The sequence below is a fragment of the Nylanderia fulva genome, unplaced genomic scaffold (assembly GCF_048542155.1).
Source record: "Nylanderia fulva isolate GAGA-0341 unplaced genomic scaffold, ASM4854215v1 Scaffold230, whole genome shotgun sequence".
Taxonomy (NCBI): Eukaryota; Metazoa; Arthropoda; class Insecta; order Hymenoptera; family Formicidae; genus Nylanderia; species Nylanderia fulva.
Genome location: NW_028190294.1, coordinates 17,390 through 40,124, shown reverse-complemented (window position 1 = coordinate 40,124; position 22,735 = coordinate 17,390). Strand labels below are relative to the sequence as shown.

Genomic DNA, 22,735 nt, shown 5'->3' with positions numbered 1-22,735 from the left:
GGAGAGATTTTATTAAATAGAACACAGAGGTTGGGTTAATAAAATAGTTAACAATGTATTTGATGATAAGTAGACAATTACATATACAGAATTGGTTAACAACAGTTATTCTATAATTACGGACCGGTATTATCGAAAGGTATTATGAATAATATAATATATATAGACAAAAATTAGATCCAAATAATACATAAACGTCGATATAACACGGGACGTGAGAACGATACTTTATGAATTTACCCCTAGGGACATTTCCCGTAGACCTCACAAAATTTTTGTATAAGTCCGATATCTTTCGCGACATAAACACGGCCGAACGTCCTCGCGGTGCGTGCGAAACACGTGATCAAATCGGAATGCGGCGTGCACGCGGAACAATAGACACGTCAGACAAGGATGCCGATACTCAATAAATAATCGTTCAAATAATACGAAAACATACGTTACATATATTTTCTTGCCCGAATATGCAAAGGTAACAATACTATATAATTTTCGTAAGCCGTATAATATTTCGGTAACTCAAAATTAGACAATATCAATCTCCGAACGGTATCGCAAAATTACACGGCTATTTCGCAAATCCCGGGCGACTCTCGCAAAGTATATCCTAATACATGATATTTGACTCGCGGAGAGCGCCTACACGCAAATTCTGATTCTCTACCATTTACGCGTTTTCACACGAAACGAGACAAAACGATAAACGATACAATAAACGATACGACTGTCGGGTTTCCCCGGGAGGGATACATTCGCGGTTTACGAGATAGGCGGGTCTCGCGTAACTAAGATTCTATGAGAGGAGAGACTCTCTTCATAAAACGGTAACTAATCTTACAAAGGTAACAAGCCATTTCGCGTACCGATCCCAGCCCATCTCGCTCTTATCGTTAAGACTTATCTGAGTGGTGGCTTACAGTTGCTTCTTTTTTGCCGGTATCTGGCTGCGGGATTGGTCGTCCTCTCTTATTGACGGCGTGCCGTAGTGATCCTTGCCGGGATCGTCGCGAGGTCCTTCACGTCCCGCGCCGATTCCTTGCGTATCCCCTTAATATTTGGCTGACGAAGGGTGGGGGGGTGCGTCAAACCGTCCATCGATCCTTTATCGTGATCCCCCTTGTAATTGCTGCGGTAATCGGGTGGTCGTCTCACAGGTCGTGGCATGCGGCGGCCTTTTTCCAAACTTCCCCGCGTTGTTCCGATAAATCCACGGGTCCGTTTCCCAGTCTGTAGCATGGATTCCCGTCTAGATCCGATGCCGACTTTGTATGATGATGCTGAAAGCAGGCGGTATCAGTCTCTTACGTATCACTATCTTACGTATTACTAGGGATGACGTGATCGGCGGGAACGCGATACTTGCCCTGGACTTCCGGCAAGAGGTTACCTCTGAATAGCGGGATTCCTCTTGGACGCTGTACTCTTTTCTGGTCTCCATCTCCCCCCTTCTCTCTCTCTCTCTCTCTCTCTCTCTCGCGGTAGTCCTCCATATGCGTGCCTTCTTCTTCTCTTTTGCTGCACAGAGAAATCTCCTGCCTTCTCCTCGGGCCGCCGCTATCGCCGTGTTCCTAAAGAATATTACGGTAGGTGCGTCTCGACAAGCCGAGGCTGCACTCACAGGCGCTTTTCGCAACAAATATAATGCCAGGGGCTATCGCCCTTTCCCCAATGTGAGGGGTGACCTCAGTTCCTCGGAGCCTACCCGGTCAGGCTTTTGCCCTTGTGACGGCGCTCCAAGGCGTCACGTCACAGTTCTTTATGAAAGATATTACGCGAAAACTAGAAACGTGGCCGCTCCGCGCGTACCGCAGCAAAATACCAGCCGATGGATACGCAAAATTACTTGAATTTAGGGCGCCAGACACGGTCTTGCACGTGTCAATTCGCGACACACGAAATTACACAACAATCCGGCCGGAAGTTCCGCGACAAGCCGGCTCACCTAATGGCAGAAGGGCAGGTTGTGGTTGCCGCGAGAGAAAGAATAAATAGTTTACTCAAAGTACACGCGAAATTAATCATACATGGATTACCCGGTAATGAGGCGTGACATCACAACGAGACAAAAGAAAATAGAGACGCGAAAGTGTGATATAAATTAATTCCGATTTATTACAGTAAGAGAAGGAAAGAAAAACAATATATCATATAACATAAATCGGATAAATGTGAAATTACAAAAAATGTATAGCAGAATATATATATATATATATATATATATATATATATGTCAATAGGCTATTTTGGCGACATCAAAAAATCAAACATTTTATGGTATACATAAGAGTACATTGACTCCCTGACGTATACATTACTTATAATTTTATGATAAAATGCACTGGTACAAATGTATAAGCAATTAAGTATAGATCGGTTAGTACAGCGACAGTACAAAATTATGTATAGTACATTTATACGCTGGCTATTTTGACGACACCATATTTTCCATAAAACGGTTATTATGACGACACTCCAAAAGTAAATAAAGAAATTCTTTTTTTGAATAACCATCATTCATCTAATATGCAAGCAATCAAAGTATAATTTAGGCTTCTTTAAACAGTTTCATAAACAATCAAGAAACACAATGTTTGCAAATATTTATTCGTATGGTAGTTGCACAATAGGTATTGCAAAACTGGTATTGCAGAGACACCATCAATTATTTCTAGCACTTATTTCACAATGCCCCGACATATGTGAGATTTTATTTGCAAAATAGAATAGTACAATTCTTAATTGTTTACAGGCAACATATACGAAACATATTGATATGCAATTATAAGGATATATTTTAATCCAGATTATTCTAACACCATATTTTAAGATATGCATTATGTGAGATAGTATATATACATATAAATCCTTAAATATAATTTTTACAAATATAATTATAACGATACAGATACATTCTCCAGAAAGTTATATGTATAAACATATTGTCCAATATAAATGTAAATTTAATAAATAAATTAAAAATAAAAAATTAACAGATTTTTACATGAATGTACATAAGATACATGTAATATATATAATGCAATATGCTATCTTTAAATATGATATGTTAAGCACTATCTTTTCTGACATATTCACTGAATAACAATACAAGTTGTCTCCTAATCGTCAACAATATAAAATCATTAATACTTCAAGAATTTCTACAGATGAATGAATGGGTGTTGATCATTCCATTACATAATTCTATTAGCGGAGACTATAATATTAAGCTCTCGCTTAACAGATACTCATGGTTTGTAATGGATTCCCTCTTGAGACTCGGTGCATTTTGGATCTGTGCAAATTATTATTTATCTATCACACTGTCTTCTGCTAAAATAGAAATAAACATAATACAATATTAATAAGCAGCGTGACCAGAAGATATCTTTTGAATTGCAATCTTACGCGTATAATCATTCATAATAACTCAGGCTTCTCTTGGACTTGACAAACAATTAGAAAACAAAATAAAAATATTTCACTGTTGCTGTAGTTACACTATTTATCCCAGCACTTGTATATGTAGCACACAGCATGCATTATTTCTATCAAAGAGTTTACTGCAAATACAAAAAAATTAATTAAAAAATTATTAATTTATGTTAAATACTCTTTATTGTTACCTCAATTATGAAAATATAACAACAATACACTCATCTTTAATTAAATATGCATATACATCTACTTATCTTATGTTGCTAAAATAATCGCATATATTAGGTAAGATTGCTTATCCAACGTTATTCGTAAGAAAAGGAGCAAATTCCGTAAATTTCCAAATGTTTGAATACTGAAAACACAAAATATAATATTAAAACAGGAACGAGCGCAAGGTTAGGATATCTTTCATATATGGAGTAGAAATTGTAGAAAAACACTGTAAGAATGTTTTTATTTAAATAATTTATTATTTTCTTTATTTTTATATAAATAATATTTCATTATTTAAATAATAGAAATATTGTAACAGAGCGTTCATCTAGAATGCTTACTCCAGATGTGATAGATATCCTAACCTCGCGTTCGCTTCTGATTTATGATTTAATATCATATTTAGTGTGTTCTAGTATCAAACTTTTGGAAGTTTACGGAATATTACTCTTTCTTACGATATCACGTTGTATAAGCAATCTTTGCTAATATACTTTTCTAGCAACATGAAATAAATGGATATATGTGTAAGATACATTTAATTAAAAGTAAGTGAGTATTGTTGATGTTATGTTTTCATAGTTTATATAGGCAATAAGAAAGGGTATTTTTAACATAAATTAATAAATTTTTAATTAATCAACTTTTTTCTATTTACACATCTGGCCAATCACAGCGAAGCATTTTCTGCGCTTGATATGCCGTTAGCCTGATATGGGCTTTAGGCTTTGAGGCTTAAAATCATTGTAACCGCCGCTTTAAGATGCATTGCGATATTCACCTAGATTTTCAATATTCGCAGTGAGAGTTCAGCCTTAATAACTATTAAGATGAAGGCGGAAAAGTAACGATCTCTAATTTAGAACAAGATTCATTTATTTTAATCACACTCAACGATCCGGTAAAGTGATATATACTGAAAATTAAAGTGAACAATGTATGCATTAGTGCGATATGATGAAGATGGCATTTATTACGTATCCAACTCAAAAAACATTACTAAGTATAAAGGTATTACGAAAGCTAAATACTGTGATGGGCACAAATATGATATGTAGCAAGTATTATAGCAAAAAATAGTAAGTTAAATATTTTGTATTGTGTTATATTACAGACAGAATTTTCTTATTATTATAAACAAACTTTTCTTATTATTATAGATGATAAAAATATGTTGTTAGAATTAAAAGAAAATATATTACAAAATGTACCACATATATTGTGTGAAAAAGTTAAATTTGGCAATGGAAATAGAAAAGAAAAGACTAATAAAATAAATAAAAGCTGTGATAATAAGACTGAAGATAGAATAAGCGAAAATTCTGATAATAAGACTGAAGATAGAATAAGCGAAAATTCTGGTAACAAAACAAAAGATAATATAATATTTAGTGGTAAGTAATATTATTAACTATTTTATATTATTTTGCCTTTTATAAGCATTACATGCTGTATAGTGCATCACGAAACAATTTAGATACATTTTACGAATCGTTTAATGAATATTATTATTTTATTATTACATTAGGTAAGAAACCAAAGGTAAGAAAAAAACAGAAGCAAGAAAGGAAAACTGTGGCAATCAGATTGCTAATTTCCCAACATATTTGGGTAAACTTATTTATCTACTATATGGGTCTCGTATATGTAAGCATCATATGTATGAAATGTATCTTTTTCAGATAACACGATACTCATTTTCGATGAAAATGGGAAGAACATTAATACTTTTCCATGTAGAGATTGTGATAGTAAAACAGATTATTTTTTACATAACGGTGAATATACACAATATTTATCAATATTAGTTTATAAACTAGTATATATGCAATAGGTTTATTTATTATTGGTACATTCAAGTTTTTTGTATTTATACTAGATTTATAATCATTAGAAATTATCTTGTCTTTATGTATTGTATTTCTATATTAGTAGGTCACGAGTACTTATCTTTCACAGAAATGGATCAATATTCTATAAATATTCTGTTTTTACATCTGTTTTTGTAAATATTAATTGTGTCAATAATATAAAACATTAAAATCTAATAATATCTTAAATATTAAGGTCTTCTTAAATAAGCAGAAGTCATATTGAGTTGATATCTAGAAACGCAATACATAAAACTGAAAACATTTCGATCATAGATTTTATAAGTGTGTTAAGCTAGTATTATCACAGTCTGTTCAGTTGCTATATATTATACTACTATAATATACTATTATCATATATACTATTGTAACATGCATTTCTTTATGGTTATTACATTAGATATTGACAAACCGATTATATCCATCGACGAAAATGGAAATCAGGACAAAACAAAAGCAAGAAAGACAAACTGCGACAATCAAATTACTGATCTTTCAACATCTTTTGGTAAGTTTAGCTACCGTTTATAATATGTATATAATCGAGATTTTATAAGTGTGTTAAGCTAGTATTATCACAGTCTGTTCAGTTGCTATATATTATACTACTATAATATACTATTATCATATATACTATTGTAACATGCATTTCTTTATGGTTATTACATTAGATATTGACAAACCGATTATATCCATCGACGAAAATGGAAATCAGGACAAAACAAAAGCAAGAAAGACAAACTGCGACAATCAAATTACTGATCTTTCAACATCTTTTGGTAAGTTTAGCTACCGTTTATAATATGTAAATAATCGAGATTTTATAAGTGTGTTAAGCTAGTATTATCACAGTCTGTTCAGTTGCTATATATTAACTATTATAATATATACTATTATCATATATACTATTGTAACATGCATTTCTTTATGGTTATTACATTAGATATTGACAAACCGATTATATCCATCGATGAAAATGGAAATCAGGACAAAACAAAAGTAACAAATTAAATTTTCATGTTCTTTATATACATATATTTCATACATGTCATAATCATTTTCACTACCCATGTCATTCGATATCGAGCCCGAATAGTTTATAGATTTTATTGAAGCGTTTCAGTAAAAAATTAAAGTCTAACTTTTTTTATATTTTATTTTATTTACAATGTGTTAAATAAAAATAAAAAACACGCTAATATTTTTTGTACATTACTTTTTTTTACTTTTTAATTTTTCCTTTTTTTTTTTAAATTTAAATTAAATTTTTATTTAACTTTAAATTTTTTTAATTTCCAAAATTTTAATTTTTTGTCCCTTTATAATTACCATTTTTTGAATGATACTTTAAATATATTTAAAATTAAAAATTATTTTAAAGATAAATTTTATGTTTTTATATATACGGGTTTATCTAAAATTTTTTATAAAAATAAATAACTTTACCAATTTATACATTCCAGTTTAATTAATTACATAATTATTCATGTTATTTAAATATAAAGATGATAATATATATATATATATATTTTACCTGAATTTATTTGTTATTTTTTATCTTATAACCGTTTTAAAAAATAAACAAAAATATCATTTGTTCATTATAAAACTTTATCTACATATTATATATTATCCCCGAAATAAATATTTTTACGGCCCCAATATAAATAATATAAGTTGCTGTCTTCTAAGCGGGGCAATAGAGCCAAGGAAACGAAACGAAAAAATTAATTAAAGGGAACTGTTCTCAAATTTGGAGATCCCAAATTTCCAAAATATAAATTAATTTCGAAACTTATATGGAGAATAAGGAAAATATAGGTCCAAAGTCGCTGACGGGAATCGAACCCGCGTCTTTCATTTTCCGGCGAACTGCTTTTACCAATTTAACGCTTCAGACCCTTCAAATCCTATATTTTCATTTCCCTTTTTTAGTAGATGTTAGTAAATATACCGCCGTTGATTAGCCCAAGGCGTGAATAAACTCAAAAATTAAATTTTTTATGGGCTCTCAATATAAATAATATAATTAGCTGTCTTTTTAATGGGCAATAGACCCAAAGGGAAAAACGAAACGAAAAATTAATTAAACGGAACTGTTCTCCATTTTGGAGATCCCAACGTTCCCATAAAATTTAAAATTTCGAAACTTACTATGGAGAAATAGCGAGAAAAATATAGGTCCCGAAAAGTTCGCTGAAGCGGGATCGAACCCTTGCTGACGAAAGATATAACTTAGCGGCTTTTTTTTTCCATCTGTGATGTCTTTTTTGTGGATCATATTATAACATTATAATAATTTTTTAAATTAATTGAAAATTAAAGGGGTTTATATGCTTTGAAGTTTGGGGCCCAGTGAATGAATTTATCAATTTGAAGGCCAATCAAACGCTGTAAAAGTTGTTCCAAACCTAAATGGTTTACATTTACAAATGATCAAAAAATGTGTAAATGGCGGAAAAAATTTAGAAATTAATTACGGAAAGAACCCCCAAAAGACAATTGGCAAAAATAATATTCAACTAATATTTCAAGAAATTAAGTATTTTGTCATAAAAAATATTGATAGTATATAATAAGATAATACTTAATTAAACATCTTTTTTATATAAAAAAATGATTTTTTCCCGTATTTAAAATAATCAAATCATACTTCCCCATATTAGAGTACGGTTAGGGAAAAAAATTATATAAATATGTAATACAAATTTATGTATATATTAGACAATTAATAAATAATTTGTAATTACAGATTCATATAAGGAAGCTATAGATGTTTACATAACAAAAATTCGAACCGATACATCAGATACAATCATGTTCGCATTAGGCCGAGGGAAAAGAAAAAGAAAAAATTCCACCAGTTACACACAAAAACTTAAATGAGGACGATCAAATCCGCGAATGAAACCCTCTCGTGAATGACTGTCATTGATTTGCATTAAAAATGAAAAAACCCTTTGCAAATGGTAAAACACAAAAAATAATATAATATTTATTTTATAAACTTTAACTTAAATTTTTTTAATTTCAAAAAAGTAATGCTTAATAGTGTAATTTTTTATACATTTAGATTTGATTAATGATGATACCAAAACTTGGACCAGGATATCGAAAATAGGGAAAGAAAAAGCAATAAACGTGAGTCAAATAAAAAGAATATATTGCCTCTGAAAAAACCATGTACCTTCTGATGGAGGTTAACAAAAATTTTTGGTACATAGGTATTAAACAATACAGTCGTTTTAAGTAATCCCCGCTTAATATATATTAGTGTCTATTAATTTATTAATTTAATATTAAAAAAATTAACTAATGATACAAAAATTCATTTTTAGATCCCAAAGATGCCTGTTAATCCCGTAAATAATATGATACCAACCGATATCATTTTGAAAATTTTCCAGCAGGGAATCATCATATTTATATTGTTTCTTTTGTTATAGTAATATAATTTGAAATTTATATTCAGAATATTGTTTCAATCCTGCCAAACCCATTGCGATTAAAAAATTAAATTGGAACAACAAAATGGGATTTTTTAAAAGGGAATTAAGCGTAAAAAATATTCCCCTTAAATGCTCTCACCCTTTTTGTTCAAGCTGAGTAAATACTTTTTCTCTTATTCCGAACAACCTTTTCCCAAGAACTTTCCAAAATTACTTGATTTCGACAGCGCATTAAAACTAATGAGGAAAGACAAAACAAATGGTAAAAAATAGTCTACCCTTTCTTCTTTTCTTGTTTTTTGAATATTTGAGAAAATTCAAAGGGTTTCAGCTGGTAAAATAATGTAAATGGTTAGGGGAAAAAAAAGTGCTTTCAAACGCAATTTTGATTTGTTTAAGCTTGAAATTAACTAGGATTATTTTATAACAAATTCATTATAATTTCATTGTACCAATTGTTTAATATGCCAAACTTACTGATACTATTTTTAAAAATAATATTTCCCCCTTTTTCTTCCTCGACAACTGGACTTTAATTTTTTAAATTAAAAATGACAAAAAAGGATGCTAATATTTCCCAGAAAAGGCTCGAACATTGTATATATATATATTATTTTTACATTTTTTTTCGTAGGAACTTTGTCTATTTATTGGCGGCACTTCTCCCCCGATCAAATAAAAGCTGGACTAGAAAAAAATTTACTAATAAATTGGGTACAAAATGTTCTTGATGGGTCGCAAAGGCAACTTCAGAAGTGCACACAATAATTATGGGACATTTTAAAACGTATATAAATGTAAAAATATAAAAATTATACAAAATTATGCTTTTAATAGCATAAAAATTGTACCGTACTATATTAAAATTTTTTTTGTTACATTTGTAGATCGACTAAAACAAATTTCCATTTTAGACAGATAACAATTCAAACTATGTTCAAGCTTTGGTTTTTTTTTTTTAAGGCACTCAAAACGGGGCTACGCAGAGAACTAGTAGTTTTTACGTTTTTACTTGGGATATTTTAGTTTTCGATTAACACATTTTATTATTAAATTTTATTTTTTACAGGCAAAGCCAACGTCAATAAGTTTTAATCATTTTTTAAGTATCCAATAGTTACTTGGTATTTATGTATTTATGAATTTTTTTATTTTTACGTTTAAATCAAAGAGAAATTTAATATTTTTTATTAAAATGTTGGCTTGTAAATTAAATCTAAAAATATGAGATTATTAAATATTTTAATTCTTGGCCGTGTCAAGAAAAAATTGTCTTGTGCACCGGTATTTTAATCTAACGAAAAAATTTTTTAGTTTCGGTAGAAAAACGCTTTTCCTCCGCGATTTGGCTCTTGTTGCCCGTCTTATACGTTAAATGTATATTTTTATTTCAGAGCCTTGTTACACGTAACGATATGAATATATAAACTCATCAGACTGATCTGCGGATTCTTGGCAATAATTAATAATAATACTGATCAACTAATTGTTGTTGATGAGAATGCTTCGTCTTTATGTGATTCTGTAAAGTATACTCAGATAGAAATCTAAATCAATATGATGAAAATAATATTAACTTTCTGATGAAAATAATTGGCCTGTATGATACAAAACTAAACGGAATCAAATAAGCTGCAAGCTATAGTCCGATACAATTATGCAAATCTGTGTTTAATGATAACGAAACTTTTATACATGACATAAGTCATGGGCTATTGAAGAAAAGTATCACTCAAATCACTCCGTCACCTTTTACAGTATTGCAAACCACCCTATTAGCTTTGCCTAAATCCCTCCCATCGTACATTATTGCAAACTCCTAAATCAACTTGAAATTATACAAATTGAAAAAACGGATACTTACTACTAACTAGGCACTTAGGTCTCGAAAAAGCTCTTCTAAAAATTATTGAAGAACTGTAAACGATGTGAATTTTGCTCTGTAACATTCAATTATTTATACATAGTGATGGTTTACCTATATATAAGTCTTCCACAAGAGTTTATGGCAATATTATTGCGATAAATTATACCAATGTATATTCATTGCCTTATATTATGGTGAATAAAACCAAAAAATGCAAATGAGTTTTTAAATGTTGTAGGTGGATGCTATTGCTTTTATAAACTAATGGGATTGATTATGAGAGGACAGATCCTAAAATTCGAAATAAAGCATACATGGTGACGCTCCTTCTAAATATCCAGTTATTTTAAAATGTCAAAGGACACACTGATAGATAGTTCAAACTAATCATTATTGAAGGTGATAATATAGAAGGACATAATAATGTTGTTTCTTTCCATACACATCTAATATATGTTACGTAATGAACCGAATTTTTTACTGGATCTTATAATTTTGATTATCAAACTGGTGACACAATTTAAAAAATATACCAATCCTAGGCTTAGTTACAAATGTGCCACTAGAATTATATGCACCTTGTAAGTTTTGGGGTGTTATGCGGTAAACTTTTATTTTAATTCTTTGCATGACCACTTACGATAAGATTATCAATTCAGACCAAGAACAAGTTCTAAAGAACTACTAAAGTTACGCAATTATATTCCCTTCTTATTTTGCTCGAAAACCAAATCATTAAAGTATATCAAGACATTGGAAAGCCACACAGAATAGCGCATGTTTATTAATACAGGTCCTATTATCTTGAAAAGGTATACTACAGAAAATGTTATTTAAACTTTTCTAATACATTACAGTAGTCACTCAAATTCTTGCACATCCTACTTAACATATCAACTTCTATATAGAAATGCAGAAAATGTCTTAAAACTTTTTGGTTAAAATCATTTCACAGTTATCTACGGTTCCTAATATATTTCACATAATATTCATAATTTATTACATCTTGCTGCAGACGTAAAACCATTTGGTGCTCTGGATAAATTTAGTGTGCCATTTAAAATTTGAGAATTATATTGTCTACGTCAAGAATTAATCGTAAAACTAACCAACCATTACAATCAATTACACGAAGATTTGCAGAATTGAGACAATACCTAATAATGAAACATCAAAATATTTCAAATTCATACGATATGGACCAAAGTTTTTACCACGCTCTCATTGTGATGGCCCTATTACGAAAGATTTCATTTCTGTACCAACATATAAATTTTTTGCAATAATCATATTATATTTAACTGTGATGATACCAAAAAATAATTCTTTCTTTGACGAATGGACAATAAGTCAATTTACATTTCAATTAAATCTAATGACAAATAAAATGTATGCTATTGTCAAAGTACTATGTGTTAGTGTTAAGATTTATATACACAGCCTATTCGTCATTAACTTTAACTATTGGTATCATGTCTGAATATTCCATCTTCAGCATGGGAAGTTTGATAAAATTCGAGCAAATTTGACATGCCTTATTAAAAAAAATTATATTATATTTCCGATGTTACAACCAACTGCAATATCCATGTTTATATTATTTGGCATTTGTAATTTAAATACTTAAACGTAATTAAATACTCTAATATAAATTGTAAAAAATATTAGTTTATTATTATTATATTGATTATCGTCACATTTATCATAGTATTTAACAGCAGAGATTTATTTATAATTTCAATGCTGATCAATTTTTATTACACGTTTTAAATGGCGTATAATATTGTGGATTTCGAAGATGGTTTACCAATTGTTCCTTCTGAATGGTAACTTAAAATAATAAGGAATGTACCTGGCCATCATATACAAAGTCAAATTAAGATAATAAGCATATGAAAAGATAATTTCCTTCTGATGATTGGCAATCTATAAATAATCCGTATTTTTTGTATCAGCGGTTAGTAATATAAAACTGTATTTTATATTTTTTATCAACACTTTATAAATTAAAATTACTAATATATATGTATTAAAGTATATACTTCAAAATTTAATTGTAAGTGATATTTGAATTTTAAATATATAAAAAAACAAAAATCTTCTAATTTTTTTAATATTCAAAAATTTTATACGTTGTTTAGATACATTATGAAAAGCTATAGAACAACTTAATTAGCTGAACAAATATCCGATATAGATGGTGATGATGGAATAACCTCAAAAAATTCGAGATATCAAACGAGCAAAAAAAATACCGGTTCATCTCCTATATTCTGTACAAGCGACACAAGCATCAATAAATTAAAAACTCGCCCTGATTTAGAGTTTAGATAATTTTCCTACTACACATAACACCAACCTTTTAACAATAAATAAAGCAAAAATCCTGTGAAATAAGACACCATTAATACAAGGTATAAGAAATGAATCGAGTAAAAAAATTCAAGTTCTTCTGTTAATTCAGATATAACTGCAAAAACCAGCATGATTTAGATGAAGCTTCATAATATATCAACGATTTGTAAATAAAAGCAACATGACTTTGACATAAAAAAACCACTGATAAAAAATTATAATAAAATACTAAGCCTCCGAACAATAAGTGAAAAAATAATTAAAATTTCAGTCTAAAAATTTCCTGCAGTTACATTAAAAAATCTATAAGTTCCAAGAACATGAACAGCAAATAAAGAGCCTTTTTTCCCAAAACCCAATCCCATATCTACATCCATATTTTGTAATCTGAGATTGTGGGGTAAAAATATCTTTATTTTTTTAAATTTTTTTGTAAAACTTACCTAATATATATATTATATATTATTAAAGTTTAACTTTTTTTATTATATCACGAAAAACATATATTTAAATGGTATATATTCGTATATTTAAAATAATCTGACAAGGAGAAAGATATACATACTATGTGTCCAATTATTTTGCAATTTTCAAAATTTAATTATCAGGAACAAAAAAATGCTATTGTTAAATCTAAAACCCATGATAACGTTAAAAAAAGGGTTTGGTAACCCACCAAAGAAAAATAGAAACGGCTAAAAAAATGACTTTATGTTTTCCCGATTTCCAGCAGAACCGTAGAAATCAGAGATTGATAATCAATTAAAAAAAACAAATTTGTTGCTACAAGAAAGGGTAATACAAAATTTACATTTTATATTACATAAAACATTTTATAAAATGTCCATAAAAGCAATTTTTTTTGGACATATTTATTTTTTTATATTTTTAATAATTTTAATAATAAAGAAGTTCAAAGAAAAGTTGTTAACTTTTTTTAATAAAAAAAAAACAAATGTTTTTTTTTATTTTGTTTTTTAGACCCTAACCAAATATTAATAAAAAATTTTAATTTTTTAGACAAACAATTGAGCTTTTTAGGGGGAAAGGATCATCATGATGATTTCGTCATATAAACTTTTTTTAACAAAAAATTTAAACAATGGAAATATTTGGGGCGGGTTGAAAAATTTGAAAAATGCCTTTAAAACTTCGCTTACTATATTTATCATAATAGTATATAAAATTTACACCGAAATGTTTTTATTACTTTTTTTTGACACTTTAATAATAAATTCTAGCAGTTTTATCTTGGATTGCTATTAGAACTCTAATATCTTATTCAATAATTGAAATCTGAAAAAAAAATTTTTTGTGTTCTCCTTCTCTTTTTTTCTTTTCGGTCCTTTTTTTTATTTCTTCCACACATATTGTTTAAACTTTTTGTTAATGCTGCGCAACTTCAAGAACCATTTAACAATAGGAAGTGAGGATAAATTGAGTGGCAATTTTAGCCAAGCAAGTTTTTAAAACCGAGATTTGTATTTCTTATAATTACCTAATTTCCCTTTTTTTCATCTTACTCAAACTTTTTTTTTATAAGAAACTATTTAAAGAGGTGAACACTTTCATATCTGTTCATATTGCGTGTAAGTTTTTTTAAAATTAAATAAAAATTTGAACTTTTTGGGTTATTTTTGTATGATTATTTATTCCCGAATTGACTTATTGCCCTATGTTAAAAATCACAATTTCTTTTAGGAAAAAGGAAACAAAAAAGTCGAAAGAGGAATCTAACAAAAAAGGACCGGTTATTAAATAAATTTTTAATATTATAAATAAATTTTGCGTTTATTTTTTGGGTTTAATGCACAAATTTTTTATTTTTAAAGTTTTTTTTATAGATTTTTATAGAGTTTATTTTTGCATATGGGAAATTTTTTTATTTGAAAGTATGAATTCCTACCCCGTAATTATAATATATTTTATTATTTTTAAAAGGTTACAGTATTAAATAATCATAGTTGTAAGTGCAATAAATATTATTAATTTATTTTTTTTAAAAAAGTATAAAACGAGAAAAGTTTAATAATATTACTTTTTAATATTAAGTAATTTAAAAGTCTAAGATTTTAACTTTTTTGGGTAGCGTAAACAATAAAAAAAAATTTAAAATCACTATTTTATTTTATTTTGCCTATATATAAAAGTTTGGCACATTTAAAGTTTCTAACATTTTATCAATTTTTTTTTATAATTCTATAAATATAACCCAGAATTTAAAAAAAATTCTAAAAATGCCTTTTTATAAGTTTTTATTTGTTAGTGTTTGTTATTAAAAATTTATTTAAATGATGTATTTAAATAATGTATTAAAAGATAGTTATCCACCCACACACACGTACATATATATAATATGCAAAGCAAAATTAAAACCAATCAAAAAAAAACCATCACATACCAATGTTTCAAGCTGTAAAAGACAAAAAAACAATTTTAAATTATTAATTAAGGCCTGTGTCGAGCAATACGAAATTTTTATTTTTTAAAGAATTCTTAATTTGAAATAATAATTACCCAAACGTTCGAGCTCTACTTGCTCTCCCTTCATTTCGCAAAAAAAAAATAGACATAATAACGATAATAAATAAAAACATACATAAAATCTAATAAAAATCCGCAAACAGTCAATATAAGTATATAGTTAAATCTAGTTAAAACGCAAAATATTTTACAAAGAATTGAAACCATTAAAAGTTTAACCCAAATAAGAAACCCCAAATTTGAAGCGAATGATTCGTCCGTTATTCATAAAATTTTAGAATTATTAATAAAAACTGGAGTGACACATAAAATTCTCCAAAGAACCTTTCGTTTTTGACGAAAGTCCCTCCGTCTGGCAATGATTAAAGTCCCTCCTCTCCAAATATTGATATTGTTAACTGAATTTAGAGAATTTATCATTGTAATAGGATTCCCCAAGTGTATGGGGAAAAAATTAAAAAATTTCAAATTAAACTAAATCTAAAATTTGAACCTTTATGCTTCATTTTTTCCGAATAACTTGAATGACGATGCTTCTAATTGTGTTGGCCCCTTTTGTTAGTACTTGACTGTTTCTAGTCTTTTTAAAAAGTCGAAAAAATGGGGGTCAGATCTCACAAAAAACCTTTACATACTCTAAAAATTCGAAAATTTCTTCTAGAATGCGAAATACGCGTTGTTAAGCAATTCGTGTCCCGGTATTATTTATACCATGCCTTTGTTCCTTTATGTTAAACATTTCCAATAAATCCTTTATAAAAAATGATTCAATATCAAGTATTTTAACGTTTCCCAAACAAAAGCATGTTTTTTATCTATAATAGTTCAGAGACACAGAATGCTTGGAGGAATCAAATTATATTATTCATATGCTCTTTTAGTCTAGTGCGTAATTTTCTTTTGGTTTGCCCAACTACGAAGCTTCACAATCCTTACAATTAATTTTGTTAGACACTTATATTATTGTTATGCACGTTTTTGTCCTTGTGGACTTTATAAATTGTTAAGATTATTTAGACAACGGTATCCTACTCTGAAATCTGATTTTTTATTGTCGATGGCTATTGTCTCAGAAATGTTATTAATGTATGAATGACAAAATTTTTTCTTGCTATTATCTTCTGCCAATTTCTTTTTTTCTATTGTTGTTAAACTGTCCATTGTTTAAAACTCTTATTCTCTTATTTATTTCTTTAAAGATTAAATGAAAGATTAAATAAAAAAAAGACATGTTCAGGTAGAGTACTATCTTTTTTATCGAGTCACCCTATGTGCCATAAAATAGGAGTAATTTATAATCTTATTAATAGGGCATTGTTATTATCTCATCCTTTATCATAAGAAAATTTTAGAACTGTGTATTAAATATATTGGACAACGGTTACCCTATTCATTTAATCTTTAAAGAAATAAATAAGAATAAGAGTTTTAAACAATGGACAGTTTAACAACAATAGAAAAAAAGAAATTGCAGAAGATAATAGCAAAAAAAATTTTTCGTCATTCCCATACATTAATAACATTTCTGAGACAATAGCATCGACAATAAAAAAATCAGATTTCAGAGTAGGATACCGTTGTCTAAATAATCTTAACAAATTATTAAAGTCCACAAGGACAAAACGTGCATAACAATAATAATAATGTTGTCTACAAAATTAATTGTAAGGATGTGAAGCTTCGTATGTTGGGCAACCAAAAGAAAATTACGCACTAGACTAAAGAGCATATGAATAATAATTAAATTGCATTCCTCCACGCATTCTGTGTCTCTGAACATATTATAGATAAAAACATGCTTTTGATTGGGATAACGTTTAAAATACTTGATATTAGAATCTAATTATTATAAAAGACTTATCTTCGGAAATGATCCACATCAAGGAACAAAGGCATGGTATAAATAATAACACAGACACCGAATTGCTTAACAACGCGTATTTCGACATTCTAGAAGAAATATCGAATTTTTTAGACGTATGTAAATGTTATTTTGTGAGATCTGACACCTATTTATTCGACTTTTTAAAGACTAGAAAACAGTCAAGTACTAACAATACAGGCCAACCACAATTAGAAGACCTCGTCACTCTCAAGTTATTCGGAACAATTTGTAAGCATAAAGGTTCAAGTATTTTAGGTATTTAGTTTAATTGTAATTTTTAATCTTTTTTTTTACATACACATTAGTGAATCCTATTTTACATTGAATAAATTCTCTAATTCCAGTTAAACAAATATCAAATAATTTGGAGAGGATGGACATAATCATTGCCAGATTGAGGGACTTTCGTCACAATAACGATAAGTGGTTCGTTGGAGCAATGTATAAGTGTCACTCCGAGTTTTTATTATAATTCTAAAATATTTATGAATAACCGGACGAATCATTCTGCTTCTAATTGGGTTCTTACTTTGTTGAACTATTTTAAATGGTTTCAATTCATTGTAAATATATGTTGCGTGTTTAAATATGACTTAACTATATAACTTATATTGACTATGTATTGCGGATTTTTTATTAGAATTTTATGTATGTAATTTATTTATTATCGTATTTATATTATCATTATTTTTTTTTGCGCCTGAATAGGAGCAAGTAGAGCTCGAAACGTTGTGTAATTATTATTTCAAATTAAGAATTTTCTTCTCATAAATAAAATAATATCGTATTGCGCGTTCAACAATGGCCTTAATTTAATAATTTAATCATGTTTTTATAAAATATTGGCTATATTTTTTGGAACGTAATATATGTATTATTGAAAAATAAAAATGTAATTAAATAAAGTACAGTTATAATCTTTGAGACAAGTCTATGACGACTGGCAATGGATCAACCAGGGAGCTTCCGTGTTCGGGGTTACGCAAGCAAGGGAGTAACTCGCGAGCGAGGCCCCGAAGACTTTGTCGCTAGCTCTTTTTCCGCGCGCGCGCCGCGTTCGATGCCGAACATCGGACGCGCGCGCGACACGCTCGTATGTGCCATTTTATTTGCCGCCGGTTTGCTACAGCCGGTCGGCGACACTCTGCTGTGTTTAACGCTATTATGTAAAGCGTACGAGAGAACGACGGAGGCGAGAGTAAACCCCCGACGCCGCCGCCTCACCTCTTCTTCCTCCTCCTCACCGTTCAAAAATCCACAAGATCAAACTACTCGTGTTCTTATTCTCCCAAATGTTATGATGCGCGGTCTCGAGAAACCGCGCGATTCACCCTGACGCTAAATCGACGATGGCGATGCTTAGACGTCGAGGACTGTTCTGTCTGGTTCGTACGCGTTTAACCGCACACGACCAGCAATAAGATTTCGCTACGGCGTACAAAGCGAGCGGGAAGAAGCAACTCTTCCCGCAAACTCGTATCCGTGGAGTAGATGCTCGGTAAGCGCGACGATTCCGCTGCTGCGTACGAAACGAGAGGAACCGCGCGGCCAACACACTAGAAGCGTGCGCGCCACATAAGAGCCATTCGGTCTTGCGACAACCGACTCGTGGCAATGCTGTGCTCGTAATAAATAAGTGTGCGTTAATTTTGCGCGCGTTCGGCGACGAACGAGAAGAGCCGCACCGTAATCCCCGGCGAAGAGGAATACGAGACGACGCGAGAGTCGAACGTACGTTCTCGCGAGACACGCAACCTCCAAGCATGAGAAGACTTGGCGGCGGCGCGTTCTGCGACGATCGTATATTATTTTATATATTCGTGGTTTCCAAATCAAACATTTTATATAAATGTTCTCTCCGTGTCAGAGTCGCGACTCGACAAAATCCGTTCTCGACCCGTACGGGCGATTCTTCGTTTGTCAACGTCTAGAGCGCGACACGTACAATATTAATCTCTCCTACCCTCTTATAGTACCCAACCGACCGGCCAAGCGGTCGGCGACGGTACGGAGAGCGGTCGAAACACGCCGGAGTGGCGAGAGACTCGAGAAAGTACGTTTACGACTCGTCCGGACTCGCTCGACTCGTTCGACGCGCCGAGCGCGACGTATCTCTTATAGTACCCAACCGGCCGGCCAGGCGGTCGGCGACGCACGGTCCTACGCACGGCCGTATGCGAGCGCGAGCGCCGAAAGGCGCGTTCAATCGAGACATAGTCGCGGAGAGCGAACGATCGAAAAGTCCTATTGTACGATAAAATATTATCACGATAGCCGTATGGCAAATGTCAAACAACGATAATTAGCATTAATTAAGAAGGAAACAAACGAAATGCCGGGACAATGAGGTATAAGCACCGACGGTACCTCCGAGCCGGGAGGCACATCCGGGCCGGGCGGCACCTCCGGGTCGGGCGGCACCTCCGGGCCGGGCGACACCTCCGGGAACCACGGCCGACCGGCGACACCTCCGGGCCGGGCGACACCTCCGAGAACCATGGCCGACCGGCGGCACCTCCGGGCCGGCGGCACCTCCGGGCCGGGCGACACCTCCGGGAACCACGGCCGACCAGCGGCACCTCCGGGCCGGCGGCACCTCCGGGCCGGGCGACACCTCCGGGAACCACGTCCGACCGGCGACACCTTCGGGCCGGCGACACCTCCGGGAACCACGGCCGACCGCGACACCTCCGGGACGGGCGGCACCTCCGGACGACCGAATGATCTCTCGAAGTCAGACGACCGCCGGCGGTACCTCCGGAACACTTAACGACGATTTACGGCGCCGCAACAAGGAGAGCTACGTAAAAAACGTTTCGGACGAAAGTTATTTACTATTCGGCGCTCGCTCGACATGAGGGCGCTGTCCGATTACTAACTCGAAACGTGTCTCTCAAACCCACGTGTCGGAGACATATATTTCGAATTATTACGATGAATACGCAACACGCAAGCTGCGGTGACCGCGATTACGGTACGGAACACTCGCCCGATGCGAAATCACGCGCGCGGCAACCGAGACGGCTCGTTAACGGGCATGATTATACGTGCGGCACCACATAACGGCCGGCGTCAACTTGGGGACGGACGGCACCTCCGGGACGGGCGACACCTCCGGACGACCGTAATGATTTTACCAAGTCCGTCGCCCGCCGGCGGTACCTCCGGGGCACTTGACGGCGAGTACGCCGCTACGAGGAGATAATGCTACGATACGGAAATACGTTTCGGACAAAGGTTTCGTATTTTTCGACGCTCCGCACGACCGCGCGAAACGATTATTACGATATCTGCTAATTCCCCGGCTACCACTCGTCGGATGCACAATCTTCGAGATTCTACGACCGATACGTGGACGAATGCAGGCAGGATGCCGATAAGCGAGCTGGAGTGTTTGCACGAATAAACTTTCCGATGCGTCCTCATTTAATTAATCTCATTTAGCTCGCTCGTTAGCGGTACAAGCGAGAACTCGGGTACAGGCGCAAGTTCGCTCGCGGCGCGTTGCTCTCGCCGGCGAGCGAGAAATTTTTCCAGGCCCGATAGCGGCGTGTTGCCTTGATTAGCGGGCGACACCTCAGGCGGCACGCGCCGCCCGTAACCCAAGTACGATCGCGGCGTGTTGCTTTCGTTGGCAGGCGACACCTCCGCACGCGCCGCTCGTAACCCAAGTCAGATCGCGGCGTGTTGCATTCGTTGTCGGGCGACACCCTCCGGGCGGCACGCGCCGCCCGTAACCCCAAGTCCCGATCGCGGCGTGTTGCTTTCGTTGGCGGGCGACACCCTCCGGCCGCAACAAGCCGCTTTTTCCAAGTTCGCTCGCGGGCGTGTTGCTTTTGCCGGGCGAACGACAAATTCTTCCCAAGTTCGCTCGCGCGTGTTGCTATCGCCGGGCGAGCGAGAAATTCATCCAAATCCGGTCGCAGCGTGTTGCATTCGCCGGCGAGCGAGAATTCGTCCAAGTCCTTCGCGGCGTGTTTGCTTTCGCCGGGCGAGCGAGAATTCTTCCAAGTCCGATCGCGGCGTGTTGCTTTCGTTGGCCGGGGAGATACCTCCGGCGGCACGCGCCGCCCGTACCACAAGTCCGATCGCGGCGTGTTCTTTCGTAGGCGGGCGACCACCTCCGGCCGCACAAGCCGCTTTTTTCCAACAAGTTCGCTCGCGGCGTGTTGCTTTCGCCGGGCGAGCGACAAATTCTGCCAAGTTCGCTCGCGGCGTGTTGCTTTCGCCGGGCGAGCGAGAAATTCCTTCCAAGTCCGTTCGCGGCGTGTTGCTTTCGCCGGGCGGAGCGAGAAATTTATCCAAGTCCGTTCGCGGCGTGTTGCTTTCGCCCGGCGAGCGACAAATTCTTCCAAGTTCCGCTCGCGGGCGTGTTGCTTTCGCCGGGCGAGCGCGGAAATTCTTCTCCCAAGTCCGTTCCGCGGCGTGTTGCTTTCGGCCGGGCGAGTCGGAAATTCATCCAAGCTGTCCGTTCGCGGCTCACATTCCTATTGTTCACGTTTGCTTTGCTTGATAATCTCTAGTTATTCCATTCTACGTCCCTTCTTTTCATTTTATTACTCCGCCTTGTTGGGATATTTCCAAGTCTAGAGGCATTATTCCCGCTTATTCTCACTTGCAATTGCCTAGTCGAACGTCGTTCTACATGCCTTCGGTTAGCACTCTGAGCACGCTCGCCTACGCCAAAATTGTCTTTTGACTAAGAACATGTACACTTGTAAAACCAGAAACGCAGCCGCATACGTAGTAATTGGTTTTTCTACTGACCTTGTATAGTATTCACAGGTGCATGTTTTTTTGGACCCCCACTCGTCCCTTGCGACTCTTCTGATTTGCATCAATAAATTTGACTAGTTTGTCTCTTAGGTATCTTGCGGTGCTATGAAGCTTATTTGGCTCTCAATTAAGACACCAAGGTATCTTACTGTCGGAAGCATTTTTATTTTTGCCGCCCGATTTTCTATCGCCTGGGCTCCTTTCGTTTGTCAATTGCCCTTATCATAATGCCGAAGTTTTTGTCGCCGATACTTTAATTTAGGTGTATCACCACCATTCATGATTTTTTTAAGACACGTGCGCCCGTTCTTTCTAGTTTCTTGCTGAGTTCCCTCGTATTAAATTCGCTAGATCATCCGCGTACGCTACTGTCCTCTGTATCGCTTATCGTTGA

The 22,735-nt window shown here is 33.7% G+C and overlaps 1 protein-coding gene and 2 long non-coding RNA genes across 4 annotated transcripts; 2 read left to right on the top strand and 1 right to left on the bottom strand.

The window, feature by feature from the left end:
• LOC114930374 (uncharacterized) lies at positions 1–4,197 on the bottom strand. 2 transcript variants are annotated; one of them, XR_003819442.2, is made up of 4 exons: positions 3,996–4,197; positions 3,627–3,793; positions 1,391–3,563; positions 35–1,280 (listed from the first exon to the last, which is right to left on the bottom strand). It is a non-coding gene; the product is annotated as an uncharacterized LOC114930374 (long non-coding RNA). The 2 variants fall into 2 exon arrangements; XR_014924765.1 differs by having other exon boundaries at positions 1–1,280; positions 1,391–3,793.
• Positions 4,198–4,704: 507 nt separating this feature from the next.
• LOC146723106 (uncharacterized) lies at positions 4,705–5,199 on the top strand. The gene is made up of 3 exons (XR_014924764.1): positions 4,705–4,733; positions 4,815–5,048; positions 5,183–5,199. It is a non-coding gene; the product is annotated as an uncharacterized LOC146723106 (long non-coding RNA).
• Positions 5,200–5,210: 11 nt separating this feature from the next.
• Positions 5,211–6,528, top strand: LOC114930375 (uncharacterized). Its single transcript, XM_085483161.1, has 5 exons — positions 5,211–5,265; positions 5,337–5,432; positions 5,926–6,033; positions 6,197–6,304; positions 6,469–6,528. The coding sequence occupies exons 2-5, from the start codon at positions 5,358–5,360 to the stop codon at positions 6,526–6,528; spliced, it is 351 nt and encodes a 116-aa protein (XP_085339287.1). The 5' UTR covers positions 5,211–5,265; positions 5,337–5,357.
• The last annotated feature ends 16,207 nt before the right edge of the window (positions 6,529–22,735 follow it).